The sequence below is a fragment of the Oncorhynchus tshawytscha genome, linkage group LG21, assembly GCF_018296145.1.
Source record: "Oncorhynchus tshawytscha isolate Ot180627B linkage group LG21, Otsh_v2.0, whole genome shotgun sequence".
In the NCBI taxonomy this organism is placed as follows: Eukaryota; Metazoa; Chordata; class Actinopteri; order Salmoniformes; family Salmonidae; genus Oncorhynchus; species Oncorhynchus tshawytscha.
The window spans coordinates 14,103,201-14,121,823 of NC_056449.1; the positions used below are offsets into that span (position 1 = coordinate 14,103,201).

At 44.1% G+C, this 18,623-nt stretch overlaps 1 protein-coding gene across 4 annotated transcripts in view; it reads left to right on the top strand.

The window, feature by feature from the left end:
* LOC112221007 (protein transport protein Sec24B-like) overlaps positions 1-18,623 on the top strand; it is a 34,902-nt gene that overhangs the window by 6,177 nt on the left and 10,102 nt on the right. For 3 of the 4 annotated variants that reach the window (XR_006079565.1, XM_042303133.1, XM_042303134.1), the window contains 13 exons: positions 3,380-3,502; positions 5,432-5,515; positions 5,739-5,866; positions 6,417-6,601; positions 6,882-6,984; positions 7,590-7,716; positions 7,822-7,931; positions 8,044-8,156; positions 14,571-14,689; positions 14,984-15,039; positions 15,283-15,489; positions 17,889-18,012; positions 18,150-18,308. Coding sequence is in view for 3 of the 4 variants with exons in the window: in XM_042303133.1 (XP_042159067.1) it covers positions 3,380-3,502; positions 5,432-5,515; positions 5,739-5,866; positions 6,417-6,601; positions 6,882-6,984; positions 7,590-7,716; positions 7,822-7,931; positions 8,044-8,156; positions 14,571-14,689; positions 14,984-15,039; positions 15,283-15,489; positions 17,889-18,012; positions 18,150-18,308 (1,638 nt within the window). In the remaining variant the exon portion in view is untranslated. The remainder of the gene's footprint in view (positions 1-3,379; positions 3,503-5,431; positions 5,516-5,738; positions 5,867-6,416; positions 6,602-6,881; positions 6,985-7,589; positions 7,717-7,821; positions 7,932-8,043; positions 8,157-14,570; positions 14,690-14,983; positions 15,040-15,282; positions 15,490-17,888; positions 18,013-18,149; positions 18,309-18,623) is intronic. The other variant, XM_042303135.1, reaches the window with a different exon arrangement.

Genomic DNA, 18,623 nt, shown 5'->3' on the forward strand with positions numbered 1-18,623 from the left:
CTTCTGGAGAGCCTTACGGTTGTGGGCAGAGAAGTTGCCGTACCAGGCGGTGATAGAGCTCTCGATTGTGCATCTGTTAAAGTTTGAGTGTTTTTGGTGACAAGCCAAATTTCTTCAGCCTCCTGAGGTTGAAGAGGTGCTGTTGCTCCTTCTTCACCACGCTGTCTGTGTGGGTGGACCATTTCAGTTTGTCTGTGATGTGTTCTCCGAGGAACTTAAAACTTACTACCCTCTCCACTACTGTTCCGTCGATGTGGATAGGGGGGTGTTCCCTCTGCTGTTTCCTGAAGTCCACGATCATCTCCTTTGTTTTGTTGACTTTGAGTGTGAGGTTATTTTCCTGACACCACCCTCCGAGGACCCTCGCCTCCTCCCTGTAGGCCGTCTTGTCGGTGTTGGTAATCAAGCCTAACACTGTAGTGTCGTCTGCAAACTTGATGATTGAGTTGGAGGCATGCATGACCACGCAGTCATGGGTGAACAGGGAGTACAGGAGAGGGCTGAGAATGCACCATTGTGGGGCCCCAGTGTTGAGGATCAGCGGGTGGAGATGTTGTTTCCTACCCTCTCCACCTGGGGGCAGCCCGTCAGAAAGTCCAGGACCCAGTTGCACAGGGCGGGGTTGAGACCCAGGGTCTCGAGCTTAATGGCTAATTTGGAGGTTACTGTGGTGGTAAATTCTGAGCTTTAATCGATGAACAGTATTCTTACATAGGTATTCCTCTTGTCTAGATGGGTTAGGGCAGTGTGATTGCGTTTGCGTCGTCTGTGGACCTATTGGGGCGGTAAGTAAATTGGAGTGGGTCTAGGGTGTCAGGTAGGGTGGAGGTGATATGGTCCTTGACTAGTCTCTCAAAGCACTTTGTGGTGACGGAAGTGATTGCTACGGGGCGATAGTCATTTAGCTCAGTTACCTTAGCTTTCTTGGGAACAGGAACAATGGTGGCCCTCTTGAAGCATGTGGGAACAGCAGACTGGGAGAGGGATTGATTGAATATGTCCATAAACACACCAGCCATCTGGTCTGCACATGCTCTGAGGACGTGGCTAGAGATGCTGTCTGGCCCGGCAGTCTTGCGAGGGTTAACATGTTTAAATGTTTTACTCACGTTGGCTGAAGGAGAGCCCGCAGGTTTTGGTAGCGGGCCGTGTCAGTGGCACTGTATTGTCCTCAAAGCAAGTTGAGGTCGGGTGATTGTGGAGGCCAGGTCATCTGATGCAGTACCATCACTCTCCTTCAGCCCTTACACAACCTGGAGTTGTTTTGGGTCATTGTCCTGTTGAAAAACAAATGATTGTCCCACTAAGCGCAAGATGGGATGGCATATAGCTGCAGAATGCTGCTGTAGCCATGCTGGTTAAGTGTGCCTTGAATTCTAAATAAATCACAGTGTCAGCAGCAAAGCAACATCACACCTCCTCCATGCTTCACGGTGGGAACCACATATGCAGAGGTCATCCGTTCACCAACTCTGCATCTCACAAAGACACAGCGGTTGGAACCAAAAATCTCAAATTTGGACTCATCCGACCAAAGGACAGATTGATGTTGAGATGTGTCTGTTACTTGAACTCTGAAGCATTTATCTGTTCTGCAATTTCTGAGGCTGTTAACTAATAATGAACTTATCCTCTTCAGCAGAGGCAACTCTGGGACTTCCTTTCCTGTGGCGGTCCTCATGAGAGCTAGTTTCATCATAGCGCTTGATGGTTTTTGCGACTGGACTTGAAGAAGCATTCAAAGTTCTTGAAATGTTCCATATTGACGGAACTTCATGTCTTAAATTAATGATGGACTGTTTCTCTTTGCTTATTTGAGCTGTTCTTGCCATAATATGGACTTTGTCTTTTACCAAATATGGCTATTTTCTGTATTCCAACCCTACCTTGTCACAACACAACTGATTGGCTCAAACGCATTAAGATGGAAAGAAATTCCACAAATTAACTTTAACAAGGCACACCTGTTAATTGAAATGCATTCCAGGTGACAGCTCATGAAGCTGGTTGAGAGAATGCCAGTAGTGTTCAAAGCTGTCATCAAGGCAAAGGGTGGCTACTTTGAAAAATATAAAATATATTTTGATTTGTTTAACACTTTTGGTTACTACATGATTCCATATGTGTTGTTTCATCAGTATTATTCTACAATGTAGTCAGTAGTAAAAAATAACTAAAAAGCCTTGAATCAGTAGGTGTCCAAACTTTTGACAGGTACTGTATGTTTCACAAGTTTGGATAGTGCAATACATACAGTAGAGTACAGTATATCGTACTGTAATCTGCTGTGCTGCGCAGTGCTGAAACCTGAGGAGAATGACATTCATATCCATAATTATACGTTTTTGTATAGTACAGATCAAGTACACACGATGGAATTTTGTTACCGTAATTCCGTTACCGGGCGTAAACCTTCAGTTACTGTAGTTTAATACCACCCCATTCTTTCTGCAGACGTGTTTGAATCTTAATTCGGGGCAAATATCTTTTAGAAAATAGTGGAAAATAAGTTTTTAGAAAACATGGTCGCATTAAAAACTGAGGGAGATTTTACAGTTATTCTGCACAGTTCTTCCACTAAACTAGTTTTTGTAAAATGTTCAGTGGAAATGGTTAAAAGTTGTCTTTGTGTATAGTTTGTTCAACTTTGAAATAAATGTTGATTTTTAAAAATTCTATAGTGAATGTGCCTACACTGGTATTGTGTGCTCAAGCCAACAGCTGGCAGATGGTGTTGGTATAGCCTACATGATGAGATTATTCTGGACAAAAGAGCCATTTATCAAATGGCAGCCAAGCATCGATCATTATGTCACCAGAATAAGACCCTCAATATTTATTGGAAAGGAACATCAAGCCTGTCACTGCACTTTCACCACCCTGTGAAGTTCATCATTTTTTAAATCTGTAGCCTATTAAACTGCATGTTTTCCAGAGTTGTGTTGTCCTCCCACTACCACGTCATCGCGTGACTCCAAGTTTAAATCTGATATGATGGTTGTATCAATATTTGTTCATAAGCGTTTCCATCACCATTTCTCGCATTATTAATTTTACTGACACAAAAAGATCCCACCTTGTCTTGTGTTTTGTCGACGTTTGGAAAGTTTACTGCCAAATTTGCTGTTTCCATCAGGCCTGTCGTGACACTTTTTTAAACTTGTACTTTACTCGCATAAAAAGCTTGTATGAAAACCTGGTTTGTGTGGTAGAAGCTAGTGAGTAGGGATGTTTTTGCAGGAGAATCGCAACCATCCTCAACAACGTGCCCACCACACAGACACAGATTTCCTGGACTCAGTCCTTTTGGCTCTGTCCTCGCCACCCCCCACATAGTTGATGGTTGTTCTGTCTTGTACCCTCTCCCACCCCCCCACAGGCATGCACTACGGATATTTAGCCAATAGTGGCGCTAGCTCTGCCAACGCCGCCGCCAACGTTGCCCCCTCGTCATCCAGCTCTGATGAGGATGATGAGGAGGAGGAGGAGGATGAGGAAGCAGGTCTGCTTATAGCTTTTATTCCCAACCCAACTCCAATAACCATCAACTAACCTGACCCTCACATCAACCCATGCAGCACTTACTTTCCTTTCAACCCCAGGCACTTTGCATTCATACTCATGTCTCAAAGCCACCTCCGCCCATCTCTAGCAGCTTCTCTGCCCCCCTCTACTGCCCACCTGACGGCCTCCACGCATTCAACAGCTATGCCACATCTTCTCCCAGCATTATCACTGTGTTCCCAATAGATAATGGATGTTAGTGATAGCTCATTGTAACTGAAACCACAGTGAAGCATGTCAGTCAGAAAGGTGCTGATCATTTAACCTCTTCTTGATCAAGATAAGTCTTGATTAAGCTTAATTCATCAGTGAAATCATGTGAGTAGGGTGTAGTGTTTGAGAGCAAATGAGTTGTTTTAGTATCGGTTTAGTCTTCTTGACATGCAGGCTACGCACTCGTTCTTGTGCTGTCCAATCATGTCCTCTCAGCTCTCGCCCACTCACCATTTAGGAACGATTGCATTTCAATTACAGGCACTGATCCAACTGGTTTCTGAATTAAGAAGTGCATTTTTCTTCCCGTTGCAATTTCAGAATTTCATCCTCCTGAAAAACAATTGATTTTGCATGATTGGTTTTGCATTTAGATAAGTGTTTTTTTTCCACTTTTCTGTAGCTCCCTATCTGGGCCAGTTACTAGCCAACACTTTGTTTGGAACCTCTAATCTTAGCACCTAACATAGTTATGCTATGCTGATAACGATGTTATTATACTACATTTCCCATTTTGATTATCAGCATGCACTGTACATGCGCCATTTCAACAAGAAGGTGTTGATGAGTGTCCTAGGGGTGCTGGTGGGTCCCACCCTTGGGTTTTGTGTAATTGGCTAGAGGTTAACAGCTTTTTAAATATAGCAGGTCCCTTGTTGCTGTGGGCCAGCAGGCACTGGTCTCCGCCGGGAGAAGGGTAGAGGCCTAGGCATGTCAGCACTAGCTCTCGCTAGCACCTCCTGCTAAAGGTGTGCTCCTCCTCCCCATCTTACACTCCAAACGCTCTCTATCATTCCATCATTTTCATTGTCATTTTCAAGTTGCAGATGTTTGTCCTGTTTGATCAGGTCCCTTATCATTCTGTCTCTTTCTGTTGCTTGGCCAACATTTTTTGTTTATGCCTACCCTTTTGCTGTTTTGTGTTATGACATGAATTCATACGAGAACAAGGGCATGTCAATCATATCATCCTTGTGTCCCCAGCCAGCCAGTTTCACTAATATCCAGATCACTTAATCCAGTGGGGTGGCAGTCAGATTTAGCTGCCTGGGATAATTGGAGCTCATCCAATGAGCTCTTGGCCTGCGCAGGCAGTGCTATCTTGGTTCACTGTCACAGCCTTCCATTTGGCCCAATTTGATTAATCAACTCCGATGTGCATTTGGCTGAGACTTAAAAGCACCATCTCATAGTGCCCCATAGCCCCTCGACCCAATTACTCAAGAGATGGAAGGCTGTATGTGCACGGCCTAGGGAGATGATGATGATGATGATAACTGCTGTCTGTTTCTCTATAAGTAAGTAGCCTTGGCTTGTGCGAGCCGGAATGGCTCATAGGAGCCGGAGCCTATCTCCTGTTTCTGTAGCGTAAGTAAACATGATGTACAAGTACACCCCCTGACAGGAGGCTAGTCTATCTCCTTAATGCTGAGTGCCATGCAAAGACTCAATGAGTTCCATTTTTACAGTTTTTGGTATGTTTTCAGAGATCCAACTCCCAATCTCAGTGCGGACACTCTACCCATTTCAGCAGCTTTCATGTGTTATTTTTCTCCCGCCAGCATGTCCAAGGCCCTGCAGAGTTGTACTAAACCGTTGAAAGACAACAGCTCCTCACAACTCTGTTTCGTTCTTCACCTCCCTCCTTTCTCAGGCGGGGATAGTTCCTCAACCACCACCGGCAGTGCGTCCCCGGTGCCCAACAGCTACGACTCCCTGGAAGGCGGCAGCTACCCAGGTACATACTTTACTCAGCTCTTAATTAACATCCAATGCTACGTGTACTCTGCATTCTGGAGGCATTTGAAAAATTTGACCCAACCCATCTTGAGGCCAGATCCGTCATCCAATTTAACATTTCTTCTGCCACATATCTCCACTCAACCACAGTCCCAAATGTGCTCAGCGGGCAGCTATCCATTTGGTACATGCAACTTTAATGTTTCTCTCTTTATTTCCAGAGTTCTCCAATCCACCGTCTGCCGACATGCCCAATCAGCCAGTCTATCAGCAGAGGCCGGTCTCCAGGACAGACTCCTCCCCCTCACACGGCGGGTACAACCAAACTGGCTATCAGCATTTGCCACAGGTAAGATGTTCTGGTGCAACCCACCTGGTTGTGTATGACTAAAATGATCAAAATACTATATATTCCTCATTCTAATATGGTCCCTCATGAAATACATGAAAAGGAGTTAGCCTACTAAGTCAATACCAGTGGTGTAAATGACTTAAGTAAAAATGCTTTAAAGTACTACTTAAGTGGTGTTTTGGGCTATCTGTACTTTACTATTTATATTTTTGTCAACTTTTTCTTTTATTTCACTACATTCCTAAATAATATATTTTTAAACAATCTTAAGAAATTTGTGCCGTCTGGTTTTTATATTTAAAACCAAATATTTTTAAACTTACTCAAGTAGTATTTTACTGGGTCACTTTTACTTGAGAAATTTTCTAGTCAGGTGTCTACTTTTCTTTAAGTATGACAATTGAATACTTTTTACCCCACTGGTCAATACATTTCTTATCTGTTCCTTTCTATCATGTTCATCTTTGTTCCACACCGGACCCTTGTGGTAATGATCTACCTGTCTCATTTTACTGTGTGACTAACTGCATCCCATTTGTCCGCGCAGCCCTTCCCTAACATGTCCCAGCTGTCTGCGGCCCTCGGGGGACTGAGCGGTGTACCAGAGCTGGAGGTGGAGGCGCTGCGGCCGGTCAACCTGCTGCAGGAGAGGAACCTGCTGCCCCACCAGCCCCTGGATGCCCCAGAACCCAACCTCAGCGCTGACCTAAAGAAGGCCAACTGCAGCCCGGAGTAAGAGGGAGGGAGAGTTTGTGGGTTTGAGAATATGCTTGTATCTGAGCACAAAACTCACTGACAATATGCAGCATAAACTGAAACACTTTGAATGACAGGTCTCCCAAGCTTATTGATAGGATCAAGCAAAACACATATTGGAAACATTGTTGATTTAAAACGTACTTCTCTATCTCCACACTGCATTGTTCATCCATAGTCTCTGCTATCTCAATGAAATATATTAGCTCATGTCTGGCAAGGCAGTGCTAAACGCTCTTCTCTCTGGCCTCCACAGCACGTTCAGGTGTACTCTGACCAACATCCCCCAGACCCAGGCCCTGCTGAATAAAGCCCGGCTTCCCCTAGGCCTGCTCCTGCACCCCTTCAGAGACCTCGCAGTAAGACATCCAACCCGAACACAACCAGGGCCCTGCGCACAAACATCCCCTGGCTCCTAACTCCTGGTGTAGATCTGAGAGGATTGGATAGGTGTAAGGAACTGACATTTCAGGGAGCTATGAACTCGAAAGGGCAATTTGCAATTTGTACTCCACTGTACCTGTACTCCAGTGTTAATGCTAAATGGTAATAAATGTAGTCGAATTGAATGAATATCTTAGAAAACTTGTCAGTGGCTATTTATATTGACTGGTTTTCAGTGTTGATCTATACTATGCCCCCTAAATAAAACTGTCATTCTGTCATAGGAAGTTAAACTGAGTACAGAAACAGAACAGTAGGAGGCAATGCAGGTTGAGATGGAGGATGAGGAGGTGCAATAATACATTGTTTTAGGGTTAGTCGAAGTGCAAAGTGGTAAAAGTACAAAAAGCCAGTCGGTGTTGACATAAGGTGTTTACAGAAAGGATTCCACTCTTACAAGATGCATATTGCAGGTGCAGGTTAGATCAAATATAGAGTTTAGACCAAATTTTCAGAATAACTTTGTAACAAACCACAGATGAAATAAATAATCTTCATCACAGAATCTCTCTATCCATAGCAACTCCCAGTGATCACGTCCAACACCATAGTGAGATGTCGCTCCTGTCGCACCTACATTAACCCCTTCGTTTCCTTCCTGGACCAGAGGAGATGGAAATGCAATCTCTGTTACAGGGTCAACGATGGTACGGTTCCCTCTATTCAATAGGTGTACAAGGGCAGCACTGTCCAAATGCTGATGTTCAGTAACATCTGCTAAATCACCTGAATGTAAATATTCTCTTCCTCAGTTCCTGATGAGTTTATGTATAACCCAGTGACCCGCTCGTATGGAGAGCCCCACAAGAGGCCAGAGGTACAGAACTCCACTGTGGAGTTCATAGCCTCTTCAGATTACATGGTTAGTATTCATCCATCCAGAAGCAGTTTGCCCTCAGGTCTCCATCAGACACACGTCAGACTGCAGATGTGAACTGGTTGAATGTTTTGAGCAAAGCATGTGTTCTCCCCAGCTGCGTCCCCCTCAGCCTGCAGTGTACCTGTTTGTGCTGGATGTGTCTCACAACGCGGTGGAGGGAGGCTACCTGAACGTCTTCTGTCACACCCTACTGGAAAACCTGGACAAGTGAGTCGCTTTGCCATAGCAACCTTTTAGTTCTCAAAATAAGACTCTCTTTTTGTAGTTTAGGCTCCATTTCAAAGAGGGTGGGAAAAAATAAAATGAGAAATGTAAAACATGGCCGCTTGCATTGGCCTGCTTGCAAGTGCGTAAGAACTGGAGGAATATTGAAATGAATCTCTCTGGTGCAGTCTGTTTTAGCAGTTAAGTCCATCAGCATGCATACATATAAAAGACCCCTTCAGCCCCCAGCTGTGCCCTGGACACCATATGTGAATTGATCGCCCCCCATCTATCTTCAGAGTTCATACTGTTAGGTGACCTAAACTGGGAAATGCTTAAATCAAATCAAATTTATTTATATAGCCCTTCGTACATCAGCTGATATCTCAAAGTGCTGTACAGAAACCCAGCCTAAAACCCCAAACAGCAAGCAATGCAGGTGTAGAAGCACGGTGGCTAGGAAAAACTCCCTAGAAAGGCCAAAACCTAGGAAGAAACCTAGAGAGGAACCAGGCTATGTGGGGTGGCCAGTCCTCTTCTGGCTGTGCCGGGTGGAGATTATAACAGAACATGGCCAAGATGTTCAAATGTTCATAAATGACCAGCATGGTCGAATAATAATAAGGCAGAACAGTTGAAACTGGAGCAGCAACACAGTCAGGTGGAAGTTGAAACTGGAGCAGCAGCATGGCCAGGTGGACTGGGGACAGCAAGGAGTCATGTCAGGTAGTCCTGGGGCATGGTCCTAGGGCTCAGGTCAGTTGAAACTGGAACAGCAGCATGGTCAGGTGGACTGGGGACAGCAAGGAGTCATCATGTCAGGTAGTCCTGGAGCTCAGGTCCTAGGGCTCAGGTCCTCCGAGAGAGAGAAAGAAAGAGAGAAGGAGAGAATTAGAGAACGCACACTTAGATTCACACAGGACACCGAATAGGACAGGAGAAGTACTCCAGATATAACAAACTGACCCCAGCCCCCGACACATAAACTACTGCAGCATAAATACTGGAGGCTGAGACAGGAGGGGTCAGGAGACACTGTGGCCCCATCCGAGGTGCCAAACAGGAAGGATATAACCCCACCCACTTTGCCAAAGCACAGCCCCCACACCACTAGAGGGATATCTTCAACCACCAACTTACCATCCTAAGACAAGGCTGAGTATAGCCCACAAAGATCTCCGCCACGGCACAACCCAAGGGGGCGCCACCCAGACAGGATGACCACAACAGTGAATCAACCCACTCAGGTGACGCACCCCCTCCAGGGACGGCATGAGAGAGCCCCAGTAAGCCAGTGACCCAGCCCCTGTAATAGGGTTAGAGGCAGAGAATCCCAGTGGAAAGAGGGGAACCGGCCAGGCAGAGACAGCAAGGGCGGTTCGTTGCTCCAGAGCCTTTCCGTTCACCTTCCCACTCCTGGGCCAGACTACACTCAATCATATGACCCACTGAAGAGATGAGTCTTCAGTAAAGACTTAAAGGTTGAGACCGAGTTTGCGTCTCTGACATGGGTAGGCAGACCGTTCCATAAAAATGGAGCTCTATAGGAGAAAGCCCTGCCTCCAGCTGTTTGCTTAGAAATTCTAGGGACAATTAGGAGGCCTGCGTTACGTGTAGGTATGTACGGCAGGACCAAATCAGAGAGATAGGTAGGAGCAAGCCCATGTAATGCTTTGTAGGTTAGCAGTAAAACCTTGAAATCAGCCCTTGCTTTGACAGGAAGCCAGTGTAGAGAGGCTAGCACTGGAGTAATATGATCAAATTTTTGGTTCTAGTCAGGATTCTAGCAGCCGTATTTAGCACTAACTGAAGTTTATTTAGTGCTTTATCCGGGTAGCCGGAAAATAGAGCATTGCAGTAGTCTAACCTAGAAGTGACAAAAGCATGGATTAATTTTTCTGCATCATTTTTGGACAGAAAGTTTCTGATTTTTGCAATGTTACGTAGATGGAAAAAGCTGTCCTTGAAATGGTCTTGATATGTTCTTCAAAAAGAGATCAGGGTCCAGAGTAACGCCGAGGTCCTTCACAGTTTTAAACGACTGTAAACCATTAAGATTAATGTCAGATTCAACAGAATATCTCTGTTTCTTGGGACCTAGAACAAGCATCTCTGTTTTGTCCGAGTTTAATAGTAGAAAGTTTGCAGCCATCCACTTCCTTATGTCTGAAACACATGCTTCTAGCGAGGGCAATTTTGGGGCTTCACCATGTTTCATTGAAATGTACAGCTGTGTGTCATCCGCATAGCAGTGAAAGTTTACATTATGTTTTGAATAACATCCCCAAGAGGTAAAATATATAGTGAGAACAATAGTGGTCCTAAAACGGAACCTTGAGGAACACCGAAATTTACAGTTGATTTGTCAGAGGACAAACCATTCACAGAGACAAACTGATATCTTTCCGACAGATAAGATCTAAACCAGGCCAGAACTTGTCCGTGTAGACCAATTTGGGTTTCCAATCTCTCCAAAAGAATGTGGTGATCGATGGTATCAAAAGCGACACTAAGGTCTAGGAGCACGAGGACAGATGCAGAGCCTCGGTCCGATGCCATTAAAATGTCATTTACCACCTTCACAAGTGCCGTCTCAGTGCTATGATGGGGTCTAAAACCAGACTGAAGCATTTCGTATACATTGTTTGTCTTCAGGAAGGCAGTGAGTTGCTGAGCAACAGCCTTCTCTAAAATTTTTGAGAGGAATGGAAGATTCGATATAGGCCGATAGTTTTATATTTTCTGGGTCAAGGTTTGGCTTTTTCAAGAGAGGCTTTATTACTGCCACTTTTAGTGAGTTTGGTACACATCCAGTGGATAGAGAGCCGTTTATTATGTTCAACATAGGAGGGCCAAGCACAGAAAGCAGCTCTTTCAGTAGTTTAGTTGGAATAGGGTCCAGTATGCAGCTTGAAGGTTTAGAGGCCATGATTATTTTCATCATTGTGTCAAGAGATATAGTACTAAAAACTTAACACCCCAGCCGTCCTACAATCTAAGCTAGATGCCCTCAATCTCACACAAATTATCAAGGAACCTACCAGGTACAACCCTAAATCTGTAACCATGGGCATGCTTGTAGATATCGTCCTGACCAACATGCCCTCTAAATACACCTCTGCTGTCTTTAACCAGAGTCTCAGCGATCACTGCCTCATTGTCTGCGTGCGTAATGGGTCTGCGGTCAAACGACCACCCCTCATCACTGTCAAACGCTCCCTTAAACACTTCAGCGAGCAGGCCTTTCTAATCGACCTGGCCCGGGTATCCTGGAATGATATTGACCTCATCCCGTCAGTAGAGGATGCCTGGTTGCTCTTCAAAAGTGTTTTCCTAACCATCTTAATAAGCATGCCCCATTCCAAAAAATGTACACAGTCAGTTAGGAAAGCTAAGGCTAGCTTTTTCAAACAGAAATTTGCTTCCTGTAGCACTAATTCCAAAACGTTTTGGGACACTGTAAAGTCCATGGAGAATAAGAGCACTTCCTCCCAGCTGCCCACTGCACTGAGGATAGGAAACACTGTCACCACCAATAATCTATGATAATTTCAATAAGCATTTTTCTATGGCTGGCCATGCTTTCCACCTGGCTACCCCTTCCCCGGCCAACATCACAGCACCCCCTTCAGCAACTTGCCCTAGAGACTTATATCTCCCTCTCTAATTTTAAGCATCAGCTGTCAGAGCACCTTACCAATCACTGTACCTGTACACAGCCAATCTGCAAATAGCACACCCAACGACCTCATCCCCATATTATTACTTAACCTGTTGCTCTTTTGCACCCCAGTATCTCTACTTGCACATCATCATCTGCACATCTGTCACTCCAGTGTTAATGCTAAATGGTAATTATTTCGCCTATTTATTGCCTAACTCCTTACTCTTCAACATTTGCACACACTATACAATAATTTTTCTATTTTTTTTTCTATTGTGTTATTGACTGTACGTTTATTTGTTTGTTACTCTGTGTTATTGTTTTTGTCGCACTGCTTTACATTATCTTGACCAGGTCGTAGTTGTAAATGAGAACTTGTTCTCAACTGGCCTACCTGGTTAAATAAAGGTGAAATAAAAATAGAATAAGATATGGGGAGCAATAGGATTTTGGCAACCCTGAGGCAAAATCTGCAACAGTTCCACAAGGAGTAGCCCGTTTGAAGTTGATATGCTTCAACTATGAAGTAAAGAAAGATGTATACATGCATACAGTTGAAGTCGGAAGTTTACATACACTTAGGTTGGAGTCATTAAAACTCGTTTTTCAACCACTCCACACATTTCTTGTTGACAAACTATAGTTTTGGCAAGTTGGTTAGGACATCTACTTTGCATGACACAAGTAATTTTTCCAACAATTGTTTAGAGACACATTATTTCACTTAGAATTAATACAACTTACACTTTAGTTGACTGTGCCTTTTAAACAGCCTGGAAAATTCCAGAAAATGATGTCACTGCTTCTGATTGGCTAAGTCACATCATTTGAGTCAATTGGAGGGGTACCTGTGGATGTATTTCAAGGCCTACCTTCAAACTCCGTGCCTCTGCTTGACATCATGGGAAAATCTAAAGAAATCAGCCAAGACCTCAGAAAAAAAGAATTGTAGACCTTCACAAGTCTGGTTCATCCTTGGGAGCAATTTTCAAACTCCTGAAGGTACCACGTTCATCTGTACAAACAATAGTACGCAAGTATTAACAGCACGGGACCACGCAGCCGTCATACCGCTCAGGAAGGAGACGCGTTCTGTCTCCTGGAGATGAACGTACTTTGGTGCGAAAAGTGCAAATCAATCCCAGATCAACAGCAAAGGACCCTGTGAAGATGCTGGAGGAAACGGGTACAAAAGTATCTACAGTAAAACGAGTCTGATATCGACATAACCTGAAAGGCCACTCAGCAAGGAAGAAGCCACTGCTCCAAAACCGCCATAAAAAAGCCAGACTACGGTTTGCAACTGCACATGGGGACAAAGATTGTACTTTTTGGAGAAATGTCCTCTAGTCTGATGAAACAAAAATAGAAATGTTTGGCCATAATGACCATCGTTATGTTTGGAGGAAAAAGGGGGAGGCTTCCAGAAAACCATCCCAACCATGAAGCACGGGGTGGCAACATCATGTTGTGGTGGTGCTTTGCTGCAGCAGGGACTGGTGCACTTCATCAAAATAGATAGCATCATGAGGTAGGAAAATGATGTGGATATATTGAAGCAACATCAAGACATCTGTCAGGAAGTTAAAGCTTGGTCGCAAATGGGTCTTCCAAATGGACAGTGACCCCAAGCAACTTTCCAAAGTTGTGGCAAATTGTCAAGGTATTGGAGTGGCCATCACAAAGCCCTGACTATTCTATAGAATTGTTTTGGGCAGAACTGAAAAAGTGTGTGTGAGCAAGGAGGCCTACAAACCTGACACAGTTACACCAGCTCTGTCAAGAGGAATGGGCCAAAATTCACCCAACTTATTGTGGGAAGCTTGTGCAAGGCTACCCGAAACATTTGAACGAAGTTAAACAATTTAAAGGCAATGCTACCGAATACTAATTGAGTATACAGTGGGGCAAAAAAGTGTGTGAAAACCTTGTGAAGACTTACAGAAAACATTTGACCTCTGTCATTGCCAACAAAGGGTATATAACAAAGTATTGAGAAACTTTTGTTATTGACCAAATACTTATTTTCCACCATAATTTGCAAATAAATTCATTAAAAATCCTACAATGTGATTTTCAGGATTTTTTTAAATTTTTTTTTCATTTTTGTCTCATAGTTGAAGTGTACCTATGATGCAAATTACAGGCCTCTCATCTTTTTAAGTGGGAGAACTTGCACAATTGGTGGCTGACTAAATACTTTTTTGCCCCACTGTATGTAAACTTCTGACCCATTGGGAATGTGATGAAAGAAATAAAAACTGAAATAATTCTCTCTATTATTCTGACATTTCACATTCTTGAGATAAAGTGGCGATCTTAACTGACCTAAGACGGGGCATTTTTACTTGGATTATATGTCAGGAATTGTGAAAAACTGAGTTTAAATCTATTTGGCTAAGGTGTATGTAAACTTCCGACTTCATCTGTATATCTAGTTTTTCTCGCCAGGAAAAGAGACATGGAATACTTGAACAGGACTGTTATTTCAGATTTTCCCAGGAAATTCAATTGTTCTTTGTCGTAACCAAACAAAACTGTCTCTGACAACTGTTCCCTGCTGGTTTCAATGTCTGGAAGATCTGTCACGTCAACTCCATAATGCCAAATCCATAATCCCACTTTTTGACGTGGAAATGAGTTCACCAGAATTCCATTGTCAAAGCCGAGAGAGATTCTGCCATTTCCATTGTCCAGTACTGTTATACGCTGGAGACTAGGGTGACTCTCTGGGGGTTCTGTCTGTGTTTCAGGATGCCTGGGGACACGCGCACCCGAGTTGGCTTCATCACCTTCAACAGCACCATCCACTTCTACAACCTCCACGAGAGCCTCTCACAGCCCCAGATGTTGGTGGTCTCCGACATCGACGGTGTGTGTTCTTTCAGTCAGCTCCCCTTAACCATCTTCAGGTCCACTCCCTAGAAATGTCAGTCGGTTTGTGCTCTAGCCAACATGTTGTTATCTTGCTAAACAACTCTTGGCAAGGCAACAGTGTAGTGTTGATGACTGCATCCCCCCCTCCCTCAAACTGACCTGTCACTTATATACTGATGGTTGAAATAATGATGGTTTTTTTGTTGGTTTTCTCCAAGTTAAATATCTAAGGAAATTGAATTGGAGCTGTGATACATTAAATGATTCCGTCTTGGTTCTGTTTTTGTAGATATCTTCATTCCAACCCACGACAGTCTCCTGGTGAACCTGAAGGAAAGCAGAGTGGTAAAGGTTTTTATGTGACTGAGAATGTGTGCAACTATTTGTGTTTACCGGTGTCATCACAGGCTGGTTTTCTTGACTGGCGTGTGAAGGTGAGAGTCTTGGTGTGTTTTTGACCATGTATGGTTGCTTTAGTGTGATAGTATTTTTTGATTGTGTGTGCCTTTTTTTAGTGATTTGGACTGCTCTTTTTCCCTCCCTTCCTCTCTCTCCTTTCTCCCTCTCCTCCTCTCCCCCCTCTCCCAGCTGGTGAGGGTACTGTTGACCTCCCTACACAGCATGTTTAGCCAGACCAGGGAGACTCACAGTGCCCTGGGCCCGGCACTGCAGGCTGCCTACAAACTCACGTCCCCCACGGGGGGCCGCGTCTCCGTGTTCCAGACCCAGCTACCCACGCTGGGCCCAGGCCTGTTGCAGTCCCGGGAGGACCCCAACCAGAGGTCCAGTACCAAGGTATGAGTGCTGAGTCACACAGGCATGACACACACAAATGTAGTACCAGTCAAAAGTTTGGACACCTACTCATTCAAGGGGTTTTTCTTTATTTATACTATTTTCTACATTGTAGAATAATAGTGAAGACATCAAAACTATGAAATAACACGTATGGAATCATGTAGTAACCAAAAAAGTATATTTGAGATTCTTCAAAGTAGCCACGCTTGGCAATTCTCTCAGCCAGCTTCACCTGGAATGCTTTTCCAACAGCCTTGAAGTAGTTCCCACATATGCTGAGCACTTGTTGGCTGCTTTTCCTTCACTCTGATCCAACTCATCCCAGACCATCTCAATTGGGTTGATGTCGGGTGATTGTGGATACCGGGTCATCTGATGCAGCACTCATCACTCTCCTTCTTGGTCAAATAGCCTTTACATAGCCTGTAGGTGTGTTGGGTCATTGTCCTGATAGTTCCACTAAGTGCAAACCAGATTGGATGGTGTATCGCTGCAGAATGCTGTGGTAGCCATGCTGGTTAAGTGTGCCTTGAATTCTAAATAAATCACTGACGGTGGGTTTTCCTTTCCTGTGGTGGTCCTCATGAGCCAGTTTCATATTAGCGCTTGATGGTTTTCTTGACATTTTCCGGATTGACTGACCTTCATGTCTTAAAGTAATGATGGACTGTCGTTTCTTTTAGCCTTATTTGGTAAAAGACCAAGGCCAAATTATGTGAAGGACGCTCAAATAATAGAAACAACGAAGATATGAAGGTCAGTCAATCCCGAGAATTTTGCGCTAGAATGAAACTGGCTGTCATGAGGACTGCCACAGGAAAGGAAGACCTCTTCCTCAGAGGATACATTCATTAGAGTTATCAGCCTCAGATTGCAGCCAAAACTATTCTTCACTGAATTCAAGTAAGACACATCTCAACATCAACTGTAAAGAGGAGACTGCGTCAATAAGGCCTCCATGGTTGAATTGCTGCACAGAAACCACTACTAAAAACACCAATAAGAGGAAGAGACTTGCTTGGGCCAAGAAACATGAGCAATGGACAATAAACTAGTGGAAATCTGTCCTTTGGTCTGATGAGTCCAAATTGGAGATTTTTGGTTCCAACCGCCGTGTCTTTGTGAGACGCGGAGTAGGTGAACAGATGATCTCCGCATATGTGGTTCCCACCGTGAAACATGGAGGAGGTGGTGTGGGTGTGCTTTGCTAGTGACACTGTTGGTGATTTATTTAGAATTCAAGAAACATTTAACCAGCATGGCTACCACAGCATTCTGCAGCGATACGCCGTCCCATCTGGTTTTGGCTTATTGGCACTATCATTTGTTTTACATATGTGTTATTCATTGTCGTCATTATTATTCTACAATGTAGAAAATAGTAAAAATAAAGAAAAACCCTTGAATCAGTAGGTGTGTCCAAACTTTTGACTGGTAGTGTACACACACAAAATCAAATTAAATGACATTTTATTGGTCACAAACACATGGTTAGCAGATGTTAATGTGAGTGTAGCGAAGTGCTTAGTTCTGACCTTGTAGCAATATCTAACAAGTAATCTAACAATTCCACAACAACTTCCTAATACACACACATCTAAAGGGAGGGCATAGGAATATGTACATATAAATATATGGATGACCGAGCGGCATAGGTAAGATGCAATAGATGGTATAAAATACAGTATATACATTTGAGATGAGTAATATAAGATTTGTAAACATTATTAAAGTGACTAGTGTTCCATTTATTAAAGTGACCAATGAATCGAGTCTGTATGTAGGCTGCATCCTCTCTATGTTAGTGGTGGCTGTTTAACAGTCTGATGGCCTTGAGATAGAAGCTGCTTTTCAGTCTCTCGGTCCCAGCTTTGATGCACCAGCACTGACCTCGCCTTCTGGATGATAGCGGGTGAACAGGCAGTGGCTCAGGTGGTTGTCCTTGATGATCTTTTTGGCCTTCCTGTGACATTGGGTGCTGTAGGTGTCCTGGAGGGCAGGTAGGTTGCCCCCGGTGATGCCTCTGGAGAGACTTGCGGTTGAGGGAGGTGCAGTTGCCTTACCAGGCGGTGATTCAGCACGACAGGATGCTCTCAATTATGCGTCTGTAAAAGTTTGAGGATTTTTGGTGACAAGCCAAATTTCTTTAGCCTCCTGAGGTTGAGGAGGCGCTATTGCACCGCCTTCACCACGCTGTCTGTGTGGGTGGACCATTTCAGTTTGTCTGTGATGTGTACGCCGAGGAAATTGAAGCCTTCTACATTTTCCACTGTTGTCCCATCGATGTGGATAGTGGGGTGCGCCCTCTGCTGTTACAGCCAAATGCAGGAGTATGGTTCTGTGACGTAAGGTTCCAGTTGTCTAAGAAGTCTATTGTGCATGTTATGTTGTGACAGGGGGTCCAACACCTGGGCCCAGCCACAGACTTCTACAAAAAGCTGGCCCTGGACTGTTCTGGCCAACAGATAGGAGTGGACCTGTTCCTCCTCAGCTCCCAGTACTCTGACCTGGCCTCACTAGGTAAGATGTGACCGCCCATTCTTTAGCTGAAAAAAAAACAGACAAAATGTCATGATAAAATAGAATATAGCAGTCTTTAGGGTAAACATTGAACATCAGGCTGACCACAGCATCCTCTGTCCCTCTCCTCGGTCCAGCCTGTATGTCTAAGTTCTCAGCGGGCAGTATCTTCTACTACCCCTCGTTGCACCACGTTCACAACCCGGCCCAGCTGGACAAGTTCCAGAAGGATCTGGAGCGCTACCTCACCAGGAAGATCGGCTTCGAGGCCGTTATGAGGATACGATGCACCAAAGGTAGGTCTCAAAGATGTAGGCAAGTATGTAGTTGTTACGATTTTGCAACCGTAAACTACTTCTAGATTTTTTGTTGTTGTGTGTCTTGTCTTTTAGCGGTTTTATTTCCTTTCTGAAAGTTACTGTTGTCACTCGCCAAAATGAACAGTACCGTAATTTCTGGACTATTAAGCGCACCTGAATATAAACCGCTCCCACTGAATTATTAAAAAATATGTATTTTGTACATAAATAAGCCGCACATGTCTATAAGCCGCAGGTGCCTACCGGTACATTGAAACAAATGAACTTTTACACAGCCTTTAAATCAAACAC